This window comes from Hemiscyllium ocellatum, chromosome 23 (assembly GCF_020745735.1).
Source record: "Hemiscyllium ocellatum isolate sHemOce1 chromosome 23, sHemOce1.pat.X.cur, whole genome shotgun sequence".
Taxonomy (NCBI): Eukaryota; Metazoa; Chordata; class Chondrichthyes; order Orectolobiformes; family Hemiscylliidae; genus Hemiscyllium; species Hemiscyllium ocellatum.
Genome location: NC_083423.1, coordinates 15507925 through 15524808, shown reverse-complemented (window position 1 = coordinate 15524808; position 16884 = coordinate 15507925). Strand labels below are relative to the sequence as shown.

Genomic DNA, 16884 nt, shown 5'->3' with positions numbered 1-16884 from the left:
ATTCAATCTGTCCTTATATGTCAGTGCTCCCATTGCCAACATCAGCCTCGTGAACTCGCTTTGCTCTCCCTCTGTAGTTAAGTATATCCTCACAAAATCACAGAAATATGATAACTCAAAATTCTATTCAGCCCATCATGCCATCACTGGGTCTATTATCTAGTGCCAATCTCCTACGATTCCTCCATAACCTTAGATAGGGAGACCAAAACTGCAAGCAATACTTCAGTTGTAGTCTCACCTACCAAACATCTATGTCAACTCTCTTACTCTGAGCTGACATTGTCAACTGAGTTAAAGCTGATAGCCGCTTACATAGCTGTCAGACCGATATAAATGCAAAGAAAGTGTGAAACGGCGATGGTTATAATGTTTAACAATCAGTGGAATTTGTTGAATATATAGTGCTATTAGCAAATTTCAAAATAAAGCATAAATAATAGTCGATTTCTTTACTTTCCCAACATGTTTCTTTGGGTTGGGCTACCATATCGTGTAACGCTTAGAGGTTTACATTGAAATCAAAGGTTATGCCCAAAACAACTGTTTAATGCCACAGCGATGGGATATGTATTTTCCTGCAGCGCTTACCTGATGACAGAAATAAGTAAGCCTGAAGGATCTTTACTCTTACTGATGGCACTCCTGTACTTTCCGGCCTCGCTCGCCATTTTTTTTGTTGTCAGTAAACCGCGACGTTGCGCGTGCACGGACTGATCGTTTCAAACCACTCGGCGCGAAGAAAGGGCGGGGCCTCGATTAAATTTGGTGAAATACACCAATAACAACTTGAAGGTAGAAAGTAATATTTCATAAGAGTAACGATATCTGCTGTTTCATATGTCAGGTCAACCGTTGTTTTTGTTTTATATTTGGACACGCTCACGATAAAGAACTACAATTCCCATCGTCGCTTGGGAGTTGACAACAAACATAACTTTATTTGAAATCGATCAGTTACTGTGATGTGGAGGTGTCAGTGTTGGACTGGGGATGGACAAAGTTAAAAACCACCCAACATCAGGTTTAGTCCAACAGGTTAATGCGGAAGCATTAGTTTTCCGAGCGCTGCTCCATCATCAGGTGACTGTGAAGTCTATAGGTATTTATCTTCCCCTCGATCGGCCCACTCTATCGTAATGGTGTCTGTAAGCCAATCAGCGCTCGACTTCAATCGTAAGCCCAGCTGGAATGGCAGCGTTAACGTGGCGGTTGACCAATCGCACTGGCTGTTACTGGGAGGTGGGTTGTGGGGGGCGGTGTTCAGAGGTGTGATGGAGTGGGCCGTTGGTGGAGTCTGAGTGGTCTGCATGGTCTCACTTGTCAGTGCAACGCTTCTGAAAGTTTTCTCGGCAGCGAACTTGTTCCCTGTTTCCTTTTTGTTTTTTTCTTCTCAGTTAATGCTGACGGCATGGGAGGTAGCGGGAGTACAAAACGCGTCTCCTTCGAAGCTGATGAGAATGATCAGATTACTGTCGTGAAGGGCATTAGGGTGAGTGGGTCACTGTCGGCAGACTGGAGAAATATAACCTTTATCACTTATGTTAACAAATTGCTTTGGTTATATTTCACAATAGCCGGGTTCTTCTCAATAAACTGACATTCTAAACTCAATCTCAAAGTACTTGAAACTTAATTTGGCTTTTTAGTGTTCAGGTTGAGGCCTTTCCATGACGTATAAGTTTTTAAAGACAGTGAACTCATTCTGTAACCCGTTGCTTTTGAGCGCAGAATACTCAGTTTGGTATTATTATGGTCCTTCTGGAGAACAGACCTGTAATATTTACAATAAATTAGTTTTCGTTTGAGTAAAATTCAAACTTTCATAAGGGACTTATTACTGTTAAACCATAAGACATATAGGTGGCACAGTGATGAGCGCTGCTGCTGCTCCACAGCTTCAAGGAGTCGGGTTTGATTTCACACTCAGGGACTTTTAAAAGGAGGAAAAGTAGGCAAAGAAAGCAACCACATGGTCAGAAGGGAGAAAGATACATGCTAACTGGCACAACAGTGAATCTGAACAGTTATTGCCTTGCTGTTTGACTTCATGTATCCTGGACATCAGATTGCATCCAGGAAAACTTAACAAACACACACCTGTCTTTGGAGGAACCAGCACAATAACAGAGTAGGTCATAGGTTTTTAATGTGTAGGAGAAAGTGAGGACTGCAGATGCTGGAGATCAGAGCTAAAAATGTGTTGCTGGAAAAGCGCAGCAGGTCAGGCAGCATCCAAGGAGCAGGAGAATCGACGTTTCAGGCACAAGTCCTTCTTCAGGAATGAGGAAAGTGTGCCAAGCAGGCTAAGGGAAAAGGTAGGGAGGAGGGACTTGGGGGAGTAGTGTTGGAATGCGATAGATGGAAGGAGGTTAAGGTGAGGATGATAGGCCGGAGTGGAAGTGGGGCGGAGAGGTCAGGAAGAAGATTGCAGGTTAGGAAGGTGGTGCTGAGTTCAAGGGTTGGGACTGAGACAAGGTGGGGGGAGGTGAAATGAGAAAACTGGAGAAATGAGTTCATTCCTTGTGGTTGGAGGGTTACTAAGTGGAGGATGAGGTGCCCTTCCTCCAGCCGTAGTGTTGCTATGGTCTTAATGTGTAACTTTGTTTTAAATCTGCAGTACTGAACAGAGTAGGTTCTTCTTGATTATGTAGTCCAAGAGATGTACAGCACAGTAACAGACCCTTCAGTCCAACTCGTCCATGCCAACCAGATCTCCCAACCTAATGTAGTCCCACCTGCCAGCATCTGGCCCATATCCCTCCAAACACTTGCTTTTGTATACCCATCCAGATCCCTTTTAAATGTTGCAATCATTCTAAATAAAAGGTCAAAACAAGGACTGCAGATGCTGGAAACCAGATTCTAGATTAGTGGGGTGCAGGAAAAGCACAGCAGTTCGGGCAGCATCCAAGGAGCAGTAAAATCAAAGTTTCGGGCAAAAGCCCTTCAGGAATACAGGCAGAGTGCCTGTATGGTGGAAAGATAAATGAGAGGAGGGTGGGGGTGGAGAGAAAGTAGCATAGTGTACAGTAGATGAGTGGGGGAGGGGATGAAGATGATAGGTCTGGGGTCTGGGGGAAGGGTGGAATGGATAGGTGGAAAAGAAGATAGGCAGGTAGGGCAAGTCATGGGGACAGTGCCGAGCTGGAAGTTTGGAATGGGGTGGGGGAAAGGGAAATGAGGAAACTGTTGAAGTCCACATTGATGCCCTGGAGTTGAAGTGTTCCGAGGCAAAAGATGAGGTGTTTTTCCTCCAGGCGTCTGGTGGTGAGGGAGCGGTGGTGAAGGAGGTCCAGGACCTCCATGTCCTCGGCAGAGTGGGAGGGGGAGTTGAAATGTTGGGCCACAGGCCGGTGTGGTTGATTGGTGCGGGTGTCCCGGAGATGTTCCCTAAAGCGCTCTGCTAGGAAGCGCCCAGTCTCCCCAAGGTAAAGGAAACCGCATCGGGAGCAATGGATACAATAAATGATATTGGTGGATGTGCAGGTAAAACTTTAGATGTGGAAGGCTTCTTCAGGGCCTTGGGTGGAGGTGGGGGAGGAGGTGTGGGCGCAGGTTTTGCAATTCCTGCGGTGGCAGGGGAAGGTGCCAGGATGGGAGGGTGGGTTGGAGGGGTGTGTGAACCTGACCAGGTAGTCACGGAGGGAACGGTCTTTGCGGAAGGCGGAAAGGGGTTGGGAGGGAAATATATCCCTGGTGGTGGGGCCTATTTGCAGGTGACGGAATTGTTGGCAGATGGTTTGATTTATGCGAAGATTGGTAGGGTGGAAGGTGAGCACCAGGGGGGTCTGCTTCAGAACACTTCAACCCCAGGGCAGCAATGTGGACTTCAACAGTTTCCTCATTTCCCCTCCCCCCACCCCAGTTCCAAACTTCCAGCTCAGCACTGTCCCCATGAGTTGTCCTACCTGCCTATCTTCTTTTCCACCTATCCACTCCACCCTCCCCCACCGACCTATCACCTCCATCCCCTCCCCCACTCACCTATTGTACCCTATGCTACTTTCTCCCCACCTCCACCCTCCTCTCATTTATCTCTTCACTCTTCAGGCTCTCTGCCTGTATTCCTGATGAAGGGCTTTTGCCCGAAACGTCGATTTTACTGCTCTTAGGATGCTTCCTGAACTGCTGTGCTTTTCCAGCACTGCTCTAATCTACAATCGTACTAAACCCCACCAACTTCCTCTGGCAGCTCATTCCATACACAAACCACCCTCTGCATGAAAAAGTTGCCCCTTAGGTCCCTTTTGTATCTTTTCCCCTCTCACCCTAAACCTATGCCCTTTCGTTCTGGACTCCCCCACCCCAGGGAAAAGATTTTGTCTATTTATCCGATCCATGCCCCTCATGATTTCATAGACTTCTATAAGATCACCGCTCAGCCTCTGAGGGAAAACAGCCCTCGCTTATTCAACCTCTCTCAATAGCTCAAATTCTGCAACAGTGGCAACATCCTTGTAAATCTTTTCTGAACCTTTTCAAGTTTCACAACATCCTTCCAATAAGTATTTAATTGAAATCTGTATCTTCATTCAACTTTAAAAATATGAATCATAAGTACAAAGTTAGCCGAGAACACTGTTTTTCAGGGTAAAAAGATGGTGCTATTTTCTGTGTCTGGAGATTGTGAAGGAGCAAAGTTGGCCTTTAATAGAGTGATATGCTCTTTCTGTCGGATGTGGGAGTTTAGGTAGAGTTTCCATGTTACTGATGATTATGCCTGCAGTAAATGTGTTTGGTTGTAAATCCAGTCAAGTTGCATGGAACAGTTGGAGCAGCAGTTAGAGGCAATGAGGACTTTACAAGAGCTGGGGCTGATTGGCGGCAGTTATAGCAAGGGAGAAAAGCTGCAGATACACTGAGGTAGATGGGTTAACTCCAGGAAAAGTGGAGGAGAGGTAGATAGTACAGGAGTCTTCTGTGGCTATCCCCATCTCAAACAAGTATGCTGTTTTGGAAAATGTAGGGGGTGATGGACTCTCAGGGGAATGTAATACAAATGGCCAAGTTTCTGGTATCAAGACTAGCTGTAATGAAATGAAGGGTATGTCAGGTTTCAAGTGATTGTTTGTGGTAGGGGACCCTCTAATCATAGAGGCACATACATAGGTTTCTGCAGCTAGAAACGACAAACCAGAATGGTGTTGCCTCCCTCGTGACAGGGTCAAGGATGTCTCAGAGTGCAGAATGTTCACAAAGAGGAGTGGGACCAGCAGGAGATAGTTGTACACATGGAAACCAATAATCTAGGAAGGGAAAAGGATGAGATTCTGAAGGGAGAATATATAAAGTTAGGCATTCAAAGTTTGGGAGAAGATTTGTGGCTCTGTTCGCCGAGCTGGGAATTTCTGTTGCAGACATTTCGTCCCATGTCTAGGTGACATCCTCAGTGCTTGGGAGCCTCCTGTGAAGTGCTTCTGTGATGCTTCCACCAGTATTTATAGTGATTTGTACCTGCCGCTTTCAGTTGTCAGTTCCAGCTGTCTGCTGCAGTGGCCGGTATATTGGATCCAGGTTGATATGCTTATTGATTGAATTTGTGGATGAGTGCCATGCCATGAGGAATTTCCTGGTTGTTCAGTTTAGTAGTGTTGTCCCAGTCGAACTCATGTTGCTTGTCATCTGAGTGTGTGGCTACTAAGGATAGCTGGTCATGTCGTTTCGTGGCTAGTGGTGTTCATGGATGCGGACCATTAGCTGTCTTCTGTTTGTCCTATGTAGTGTTTTGTGCAGTCCTTGCATGGGAATTTGTACACTACATTGATTTTGCTCATGCTGGGTATCGGGTCCTTCATCCTGGTGAATTGCTGTCTGAGAGTGGCTGTTGGTTTGTGGGCTGTTATGAGTCCTAGTCGTCGCAGTAGTCTGGCTGTCAGTTCAGACATGGCACAACCCAAAGGACTAGCCACACTACCATATATCAAAAACATTTCTGAACTGACAGCCAGACTACTGCTGTCCGTAGTCCGGCTGTCAGTTCAGAAATGTTTTTGATGTATGGTAGTGTGGCTAGTCCTTTGGGTTGTGCCATGTCTGAACTGACAGTCAGACTACTGCGACCACTAGGACTCATAACAGCCCACAAACCAAGAACCACTCTCAGACAACAACTCACCAGGACGAAGGACCCGATACCCAGCATGAGCAAAACCAATATAGTGTACAAAATCCCATGCAAGGACTGCACAAAACACTACATAGGACAAACAGGAAGACAGTAACGGTCCACATCCATGAACACCAACTAGCCACAAAACAGCATGACCAGCTATCCTTGGTAGCCACGTGCTCAGATGACGAGCAACATGAGTTCGACTGGGACAACACTTTTTTCATAGGACAAGCCAAACAGGCAACAGCCAGGGAATTCCTAGAGGCATGGCACTCATCCACAGATTCAATCAATAAGCACATCAACCTGGACCCAATATACCGGCCACTGCAGCAGACAGCTGGAACTGACAACCGAAAGCGGCAGGTACAAATCACTATAAATGCCAGAGGAAAGATCACAGAAGCACTTCACAGGAGGCTCCCAAGCACTGAGGATGTCACGTAGACAGGGGACGAAATGTCTGCAACACGAATTCCCAGCTCGGTGAACAGAACCACAACAGAGAGTTCGGCAAGAATTTAAAAAGGAGGTCCTCTATGATATTAACACCGGAATAATCTAGATATTATGAGGTAGTGTGGTTAAGAATAGAAGGATAGATCAGCTGGTGCATGGGAGAAGGCTTCACGTTTTTGTATCATTGGAATCTCTTCTGGGATAGAAGTGACCTGGGTGGGGTGGGTGGGGAAGGAGGAAGAGGAAGAGGAGGAGGGGTGGGGGAGAGGAGGAGAGATAGTGAGGAAGGAGATCAATCCAAGACTGGCAGAATTGAATCAATTATCAGGGCAGGAAGGAACAAGGCGATAACTAATTAGGACTGATAAATTAAGCTGCATTTACTTCAATGTAACCGGCCTCACAAAGAAGGCAGATGAACCCGGGGTGGTTAGGAACATGGGACTAGGATATCATACCAGTTAGAGAAATGTTGCTCAGAGATGGACAGGGCTAGCAGCTTAATGTTCCAGGATACAAATGCTGCAGGAACGATGCAAAAGCGGGGCAAGTGAGAAGGGGATTGATGTTTTTGATAAGAGATAGTATTACTTCTTTACTTAGGATATTCCTGGAAATACATCCAGGCAAGTTATTTGGGTGGAGCCGAGAAATAAGTAAGGATGATCACTTTATTGGAATTCTATTATAGACGCCCTAATAGTCAGTGGGAAATTGAGAACCAAATTTGTAAGGAGATCTCGGCTATCTGTAAGAATAATAGGGTGGTTATTGTAGGGGATTTCAACTTTCCAAACATAGACTGGGACTGCCACAGTGTTAAGGGTTGAGATGGAGAGGAACTTGTGAAGTGTCTACAAGAACATTTTCTGAATATGTGGATGTACCTATGAAAGAAGGTGCAAAATGTGACATATTCTTGGAAAATAAGGCTGATTGAGGTGTCGTTGGGGGAGCATTTTGGGGCCAATGGCCATAATTCTATTAGCTTTATAATAATGGTGCTCAAGAATAGACTGGATATAAAGGTTGAAGTTCTAAATTGGAGCAAGGCTAATTTCAAAGGTATTAAGTAAGATATTTCAAAAGTGATTGGAATCAGATGTTCGCAGATAAAGGGACGACTGGAAAATGGGAAGCATTCAAACATGAGATAGCGAGAGGCCAGAGACAGTATATTCCTGTTAGGATCAAAGCCAAGGCTTGGAGGTGTCAGGAATGCTGGAGGACGAGAGAAATTGAGGTCTCGGTTAAGAAAAAGAAGGAAACATACGGCAAGTATACATGGGAGATAACATGTGAATCCTGAGAATATAAAGGCAGTCGGAGTATACTTAGGAGGGAAATCAGGAAGGCAAAAAGGGGACATGAAATAGCTTTGGCAAATAGGCTTAAGGAGAACGCAGAGGATTTTTATAAGTACATTTAAGGGCAAAAGAGTAACTAGGGAGAGAATAGGGCCTCTGCAAGATCAGCAAGGCAGTCTTTGTGTGGAGAAATAGATGGTGACATCTTGAAAAATGTCCATATTGCAGAGGAGGTGGTTCTGGACGTCTTGAAACACATAAATGTGGATAAATCCCCAGTACCTGATCAGGTGTACCCAAGAACTCTGTGGGAAGCTGGAGAAGTGACTGCTGGGCCCCTTGCTCAGATATTTGTACAAGTACACAATCCTTTATCCAGAATTCCAAAAACCCACGTTATTTTTCTGTATAGCAAGGTTGTTTGTTGTGCCAACAGGTTACCCAACTCCACACCCACTCAACCCACATCACTGAGATGCGACATGGCGCTGGTGTGGCCCAACACTGGCCAGCATGAACTGTGTCTGAGCGCTCATACTAGTCACACGCGGATCTGCGGCAAAGTCTTTTTTATTTCACTGTGAAAATGTTATTTATTCTGAAACGCGAAAACTTCTGAAATCCAAAAAAACAGGTGGACCCAAGGATCTCGATTAAAGGATTGCATATCAGTCAAGTGCCTCACTACAACTTGACAGAAATAGTGCATTGTATTCGATCTGCCATATTACTTTAATTCATTTAACCTGCAATACCTGTTCTAATTTTAGGAGACATGTTCAGTTAGTTTGTGGATGACAACAAGGTTGGTAGTACAGAGGACAGTCAAGAAAATTGCTGATTACAATGAGATCTTGGTAAATTGCATCAATAGAATGAGGGATGGCAGATTGATTTTAATTTGGATAAATGTGAGTTATTGTATTTCGGTAAAACTAACAAATGTACGACTTGTACAATTGTAGGGCCTTGGGTAGTGTTGTAGAACAGAAATGAAGGAGTTCAAATACATGATTCTGTGAAAGTAGCATCACTTGGACAGGGTGGTTAAGAAGGCGATTATACACCCTACCTTCATTGTGAAGACCTTGTGAATCTTGGAGTTGGAAAGTCGTGTTGAGGTTGTACAGGATGTTGGTGAAGCCTCTTCTGGACCTTTGTGAAAGTTGTCCTGTTATAAGAAGGATATTTTGTTAAATAGGAGAAGGTTTAGTAAAGGTTTACCAGGATTTTGCTAGGAATGGAAGGTTCTCAAATCATGAGGGTGTGGATAAGTTGATCAGCGAAGATCTTTTCCCTTGGACCGTGGAGTTCAAAACTGAGGAGTATTTTTTGATATGAGAGGAGAAAGATTTTTAAAAAGACATGAGGGCCAATTTTTCCTTCAAAATGGTTCATATGTGGAATGAACTGCTGGTACAGTTAGGACATTTAAAAGATATTTGCATAAGTATGTGAACAGCAAAGGTTTGAAGGGATGGGCCAAATGCAGGCAAGTGGGGCTAATTTGGTTTGGAAACCAGATTGGGATAGGCTAGCTGGAATGAAAGGTCTGTTTCAATTACTTTTGATTTCATGACTCTCAAATTCCTTGGCACAGATCAACCTGTGGAGTCACCTCCATTCTGTTCAGAACCATACCCACGACCACAGATAATAAATATAATTGTTTTCATACCCAGGATGGGTAAGGACTTAATCCACACCTCTTAGTGTGTCCTCCTAGCAGTTTATGCTCCACTTAAAGTTGTGCTATCAGCTCTTTTGAATTCATAGGGCCAGATTTTCTGAAGAATAGCACTCTTGCACAGGATGCCACGCCACCCCTTTACAAAAGGACAGAGCTCTGTGTTTCTGACAGAAGAGTCCTCAGGACGCTTTGAGAAATATAGCCATATTTCAATTCTTAAAGATCATGGTTGGGTGGGGTTACGTTTGGTCTGGAGTGGGGGAAGAAGGAGCGAGCTTTGGAATGGGTGATGGGAGTTTTCTTCTAGAGAATGAAGGAGGGAGTAGGTCTAGAGCAGGTGAAGATGACTTGTTTCCCAAGGGATGAAAAGAGGTTTGGCTGGACCTGGTGGTCGAAACATGTGGATCTGGCATAGGTGAAGTAAGGTTATCCCCCAGAGGTGATCGAGGACAAGAAGTAAGTTTAGAGCAGAGGAATGTGGGAAGCAGATTAAGTGGAATTGGTTTCCTTCAGAAGAAAAGTAGTCCGATCTAGTGAGAGGGAGGGGGAAGTGGGTCTCGAGCAGGTCAAGTGAGATTGGGTCTTGGGGGATGAAGACATTCAGATCTGGAGTGATGGAGGGGCGTGACAGATTGAGACCAGGAGAAGGGGTGAATGGAGCACAGGTATGCAGAGAGCAAGTGAATTGGCTTTGAGACTGGAGTTGAAGTGGGGTGCGTGAAGGTTGTTGGGTCTGGATCAGGAAAGGGGAGCTTCAGTCCAGTGTAGGGAGAACAAGATCAGAGGGGATTGCGTTGAGGAGATGTCAGGTCTGGGTGAAATGTAGAAGTGAACTGTGAGACTTAAATATAGAGACTAAGTTGGATGACCCTTTTGGTGCGGTGGTAGCACCTCTACTTTGGAGCCAGGAAGCCTAGGTTCAGGTTCCACTTGTACCTGAGATGCATAATAACATCCCTCAATAGGTTCATTCAGAAAACATCAGAATAGTTATGCTGTGTATTTTAACAACCTAGGTTTTCCTGAATCACCATTTAATTAATTTCATGAAAATACTCTGAATTCTGCTGTTGATAAGGATACTTTGAGAGAGTTGACAATCATGACTGTTTGGTCATCAATAAATCTGGGCCAACACTTGGTGCAGTAACATATTGCTTCTTAAGTGCCATTGTCTCCTGGATGTAAGTTTGCTTGCTGAGCTGGAAGGTTCATTTCTAGATGTTTCTTCATCCTACTGGGTAACCACATCAGTGGGCCTCCGGGCGAAGCCCTGCTGATAATTCCTGCTTTCTATTTATATGTTTGGGTTTCTTTGGGTTAGTGATATCATTTCCTGTGGTGATGTCATTTCCTGTTCTCTTTCTCAGGGGGTGGTAGATGGGGTCTAACTTGATGTGTTTTTTGATAGTATTCCGGTTGGAATGCCATGCTTCTCGGGATTCTGGTGCGTGTCTCTGTTTGGCATGACCTGTGATGAATGTGTTGCCCCAGTCGAAGTGGTGTGCTTCCTTATCTGTACGTAAGGATATTAGTGAGAGAAGATCATGTCTTTTTGTGGCCTGTTCATGTTCATATGTCCTGGTGGCTAGTTTGCTGCCTATTTATCCAATGTAGTGTTTGTTACAGTTCTTGCACAGTATTCTGAAAATGACATTAGTTTTGCTTTTTGTCTGTAAAGAGTCTTTCAGCTAATGAACTTGAAAGACCCTTTACAGACAACAAGCAAAACTAATGTCACTTAGAAAATACTGTGCAAGAACTGTAACAAACACTACATTGGACAAACAGCAGCAAACTGACCACAAAAAGGCATGATCTTCTCTCACTAATATCCTACGTACAGATAAGGAAGGACACCACTTCAACTGGGCAACACATCCGTCATAGGACAAGCGAAACAGAGACACGCACGAGAATCCCGAGAAGCATGGCATTCCAACCGGAACTCTATCAAAAAACACATCGAATTAGACCTCATCTACCACCCTCTGCGAAAAAGAAACGGAAATGTCATCACCAACCCAAAGAAACCCAAATAGAAAGCAGGAATTATCAGCAGTGCTTCGCCCGGAGGCCCACTCAAGATGTTACCCAGTAGGGTGACAAAATATCTGGAAGTGAACCTTGCAGCTCAGTGCACAAACCTATATCCAGAACCTTAATTTGAGCTGCAAAACTTGATAAGACCCTTGTCTCTGTCATCACTGTAATCATAAGTACCTGAGGGTCCATTACAGCACTCCATTAATTACAACTGCTAACTTGAAAATACTCCATTTAGCTACAGTCTGCTTTCTGTCCATTAACCAATCCTCTATTCATACTCATATTTTACCCCCAACTCCATGGGCCCTTGTAAATCCAACTGCTAATTTTCTCTACATACCCCATTCTCAAAATAAATCAATGTATTTGTTGAACATTAGTTTCTTTAAGTAAAACGACATGAACATTGTCTGATCATCTTTTCATTTACCAAGTGCAATGAAGTTTTTTCCTGAACAAATTCCAGTATTTTCCCAGCAAATGATAACAAGCCTTTCCTGAATAGTAGAGTGCTCTGATCTTTGAGTATAGGATTGGGTCATTATGTTGAGGTTGGACAGGATGTTTGTGAGGCCTCTTTTATAGAGTACTGCATCCAGTTCTGGTCTCCCTGTCAAAGGAAGGATATGATTAAGCTGGAGAGGGTTCAGAAGAGATTTAACATTGTCTTAAAAGACAATCCCTTCACACTGGGTATCATCCTACTGATACACTGGCACTCACCGGTGACTGCATCAATCAAAATTCTGCAGGCTGGATGCTAAATTAATTTATGTTTGTCGATTTCTTTTTGAATTACTGCTTAAAAGCCAGTGACAAAAAGAACATTTTATATTCCCAAGAATTTCATGCTTCACCAAGCCCACAAAAGATACTGAACTGTTCACCTTTTCTGTTTCTGTCCTGCATAATATGCAGTTTTCCTTCTAAGTCTAAGCTATAAAGTTGACTATATCTGAGTAGCAGCATTGCAGATTCCCCTGGCTCAGGTTTTTACATAGATGATTTATATTCATTTTTGTTTGGAAAGTTAGATTTTGAAGGACTTGATTAAATTCATTTCCTTCAAATGTTGTGGAAATACCTGAAGGAAGTCTTGAAAGTTCACTATTTACATCGATGTCTTAAACCAGACCTCTTGTGAATCATATGACTGGTGGTGTCTGCTTTGCTGCAAAGTATTGCTGGGGCTGTTTTGATAAATTGATTCCGTGGAAACATTCTTATTATATCTGCTTAGTTGGAGAAGCACCTGCTCAGAGCAAACTGCTTGGAGGAAAGTTTGCCAAGAACAAGCTATCCAGCTGATCCATCTCATTTCTGGGGGAAAAAAGTCTTCGTGTTGAGTTTAGGGTAAAGTTGTTTGCTCTTTTGAGTTTTTTTTTAAAAAAAGCTAGAAATTGTATTTCTTAAGCAAACTGTGTCTGCAAGACACCAGAAACAAAGGTGTATCATTATTGACTTAATCACACATGCCAGAATGTCAGAGCAATGGATTCTATTATGTTTTAAACTTTATCCTTTTCCTTCAAGATGAATTCATTGGCCAAAGTTTAGGTTTTCAGAAAGTCCGTCTCTGCTGAGAATTTTTTTTTCTATCCTTTTCTGAGAACAGCATGTATTCATTTCAAGGATATTTGAATTGAAAAGCATTTATTCTTTGGTTAACATACACATGATAACATTAATTATTGCATTTTCATCAACCAAGTTATTGGTTTTTATCAAAGACTGGATTAAACTTAGTTAATAAATCTTGGTTAATATGATATGGTCATCTTGATAATCAGAAAACAAGTATGTTAATTTTTTGTGACCCATAGAATAATGGATGAAAGTAATGGTGCACTCTTCTGGTGTCTGTCGTAATGAGGTTGAAAGCAAAGGACCCCCATGTTTTGAAGTGATGCCTTTTCAATTTTTCGCAGTAATTTTTACCAGACTGTTCCCCTGAGTGCAAATTGGACTTGAAGTATAAAAAGCGGTCTGACTGCGAACAGCACCATTCGATATGAATTTACTCCTTGTGAAATTTGTGAATCGCCCATCCTCCATATTAGATTTTTGAAGCTAATTTCAATTTTAAAATAATATTATTTTAATATCACATTTTATGTAAGTCATCTCCATTAAAAGCTGTCTTACAAATACCAATGTGGTATTGTTATGAAGTTGAAGGCATGTACTGTACCTTTGAAAGAGTGCAAGTTGAAAAGCTGACAAGTACTTGTCATGTGACTGACTGCAGGCACAAAGTGTTCAGGACAATTTGACGATGTAATATTTGAGCTGGAACTCAGATAATGAGTTGTTTTCACAACAATTCAAATTCAGCCAGTCAGTCTAAATTCTTCCTCAAGACAGTAAATTCCAATTGAATTTGGTTTCATGTTGTCAAAACAGTAAAATTCAATGAGATGATCCAATGTTTTGGGGTATTAAAGCAGGTATTTTGGGCAGTTAGCCAAAGAAAGAGTACCTACTGTCTTGAAAGATTGCCCGCAAGCACTCTCTCTAAAACACACCTTTTCAAATTAAAATTATTTGCAGCAGAAAACCAAAGGTGACTGAGGGAGATCAAATCCGCTGTCTGGTTGTGAAAAGTGGTTTGCTGAAAATTTAATAGGGGCATTATTGGATCAGTATATTGTTCTAGAGTGGGAGGTAGATAACAAGTTTTTAAGAGAAAGGAGTCTTAGAGTTGTAAGTACTTGTTATTTAATGTTCTCTTTTGGAGTTTTTTTTTAAAATAGTGGAATTTGGGTAGTTCTCTCACTTGTACTTGAACAGATTACGAGGCGAGGTTAGCTTTTCTGTGTGTTTGATTTAATTACCAGAAGGGTTTACCCCGTGTCATCACAAGCCTTCAGTAAGTTTTGAATTTATTTTCATTATATCAATGTGGGAAGAGTGTCAGTAATTTGCTTGTTAATCTTTGCCTAGTTTTACAAAACATGTGGCACAGTTTGTGTATCTCTCTAGAATTTGAGAGTTAATCTTAAGTTTTTTCTCTTGAATGTTCACTTGATATCATGAGGTGGAAAAGCATTCGTGGCAAGTTAGCATGAGTAACTGAATGTCATGTAGGTATTACTGAAATGTGACATGGGGGGCTAACTGGAAAATATACAAGTGATAAAACCAGCCTCTCAGAGCGATGTTATTAAAAACATGAATTTTGTGTAAAATTTTATATTAGGAGTCTCAAGTGTGGAGATGTGAAAAATATCTTCCACACTTCACAGAACATGTGTGTGGAATGAAATGAGATGTCTGCAACAAAAATTATTCTTAAATGAACTAAGTCGCTGGGAATAGTGTACAGCTTTAAAAAGTTTTCTGAAGAAGTATGGTTTATGCTAAAAACAAGTTTTTAAAAAAGTGCTATTCTTGATGAATATTTGAGATAACATATGTCCTTGGATTTGGGAACTTAATATGAACAGATTTCCACTACTTTATCTAAACAGCTCTCCGACAGTGTCATTAGCCGTATGCGGGATGCTTCTTCACCGGCTGAAAAATCCCAGTCGTCACCTGCAGGACCATCGCCATCTCCTGGAACTTGTCCGCCTTCTCCAGTCCAACCAATAGGTATTGTCTTGCTGCATCTCTAATGATGCTGTTAAGTCTGGTTCAGGTGTTGAAACTACCATCCATACTGTGCATCTTTGCATAATTGTGTAAAATGGACTTTCTGCATGTTTAAATGGAGGAGGAGAAATAAGAGGTCGGGAGAAAGCTTGAGTGGCAAACCAGCAATTAAATGGTAAAAATTGTTGGTTGCATTTGGAAGACAAGTGAAAAAATAAATTATGACTCTACAAAATATCAAGGTACTGTATTGTGCAATCTATTAAAGCACAAGGAAATCAAATGCTGTTATTCAGCCGTGCCTCTGAAAGAATATTAGACGTTTAGAGCAAGATCTGAAGGAAGCCTCTGAACATAGTGGACTCTTCAGCTTACAAGTATATATGGTTGGATGATTAATTGAGAGATTAAATAAGAAGCAGCCATGGAGAAGGAGAAGATAATTCCCTGGCAAAACTCATGCCTGGGAAAGTAGCTGATAGATATCTCATCAAGTGTAATAATTGGATTATTATGATATTCTCCTGAGTATAGGAAGTATAGTTAGTAAGTTTGCAGATGACACCAAGGTGTTGTGGACAGGGAAGAAGATTACCTCCGGGATCTTGATCAGATGGGCCAGTGGGCTGAGGAGTGGCAGCTGGAGTTTAATTTAAATAAATATGAGGTGCTGCATTTTAGAAAGGCAAATGAGGGCAGGACTTAGACACTTAATTGTAAGATCCTGGGGAGTGTTGCTGAACCAAGAAACCTTGCAGTGCAGATTTATAGTTCCTTGAAAGTGGAGTCACAGGCATATAGGATAGTGAAGAAGGCTTTGAATGTGCTTTCCTTTATTGTCAGAGCAGTGAGTATAGGAGTTGGGAGGTCATGTTATGGCTGTGCAGAACGTTTGTTAGGGCCACTTAGGGAATATTGCATGCAAGTCAAGTCTCCTTCCTATTGGAAGGATGCTGTGAAACTCGGAAGGGTTCAGAAAAGATTAATGAGGATGTTACCAGGGATGGAGAGTTTGAGCTTGAAAGAGAGGCTGAATCAGCTGGGGCTGTTTTCCCTCGAGCGTCAGAAGCTGAGGGGTGACCTTGTAGACGTTTACAAAATTATGAGGGGCATGGATAGGATAAATAGACATGGTCTTTGCTGTGGGGTGGGGAGTCCAGAACTAGAGGGTATAGCTTTAGGGTGAGAGGGGGAAGATAGAAAGAGACCAATGGGGCAACTTTTTCATGCAGAGGGTGGTGAATCTATGGAATGAGCTGCCAGAGGGCATGGTTGAGGCTGGTCCAATGACAGCATTTAAAAGGCATCTGGATGGGTGTATGAATAGGAAGGGTCAACGGGAATAGTACCAGAAGACTGGAGGATAGCGAATGTGGTCCCCTTGTTCAAGAAGGGGAGTAGGGACAGCCCGAGTAACTATAGGCCAGTGAGTCTCACTTCTGTTGTGGGCAAAGTCTTAGAGAGAATTGTAAGGGATAAGTTTTATGAACATCTGGATAGGAATAATGTGATCAAAGATAGTCAGCATGGTTTTGTGAAGGGCAGGTCGTGCCTCACAAACCTTATTGAGTTCTTTGAGAAGGTGACTAAGGAGGTGGATGAGGGTGAAGCAGTAGATGTGGTGTATATGGATTTTAGCAAGGCGTTCGATAAGGTACCCCATGGTAGGC

At 42.7% G+C, this 16884-nt stretch overlaps 2 protein-coding genes across 2 annotated transcripts in view; one reads left to right on the top strand and one right to left on the bottom strand.

The window, feature by feature from the left end:
• The window catches only part of exoc4 (exocyst complex component 4), a 582261-nt gene extending 581553 nt beyond the window's left edge, over nt 1-708 (bottom strand). Inside the window, exon 1 of the mRNA XM_060842705.1 lies at nt 592-708. Within this exon, the coding sequence (XP_060698688.1) occupies nt 592-671 (80 nt within the window). The 5' untranslated portion in view covers nt 672-708. The remainder of the gene's footprint in view (nt 1-591) is intronic.
• A 544-nt stretch (nt 709-1252) lies between these two features.
• Nucleotides 1253-16884, top strand: part of chchd3a (coiled-coil-helix-coiled-coil-helix domain containing 3a) — a 241728-nt gene continuing 226096 nt past the window's right edge. Inside the window, exons 1-2 of the mRNA XM_060843111.1 lie at nt 1253-1492; nt 15091-15214. Coding sequence (XP_060699094.1) covers nt 1412-1492; nt 15091-15214 — 205 coding nt within the window. The 5' untranslated portion in view covers nt 1253-1411. The remainder of the gene's footprint in view (nt 1493-15090; nt 15215-16884) is intronic.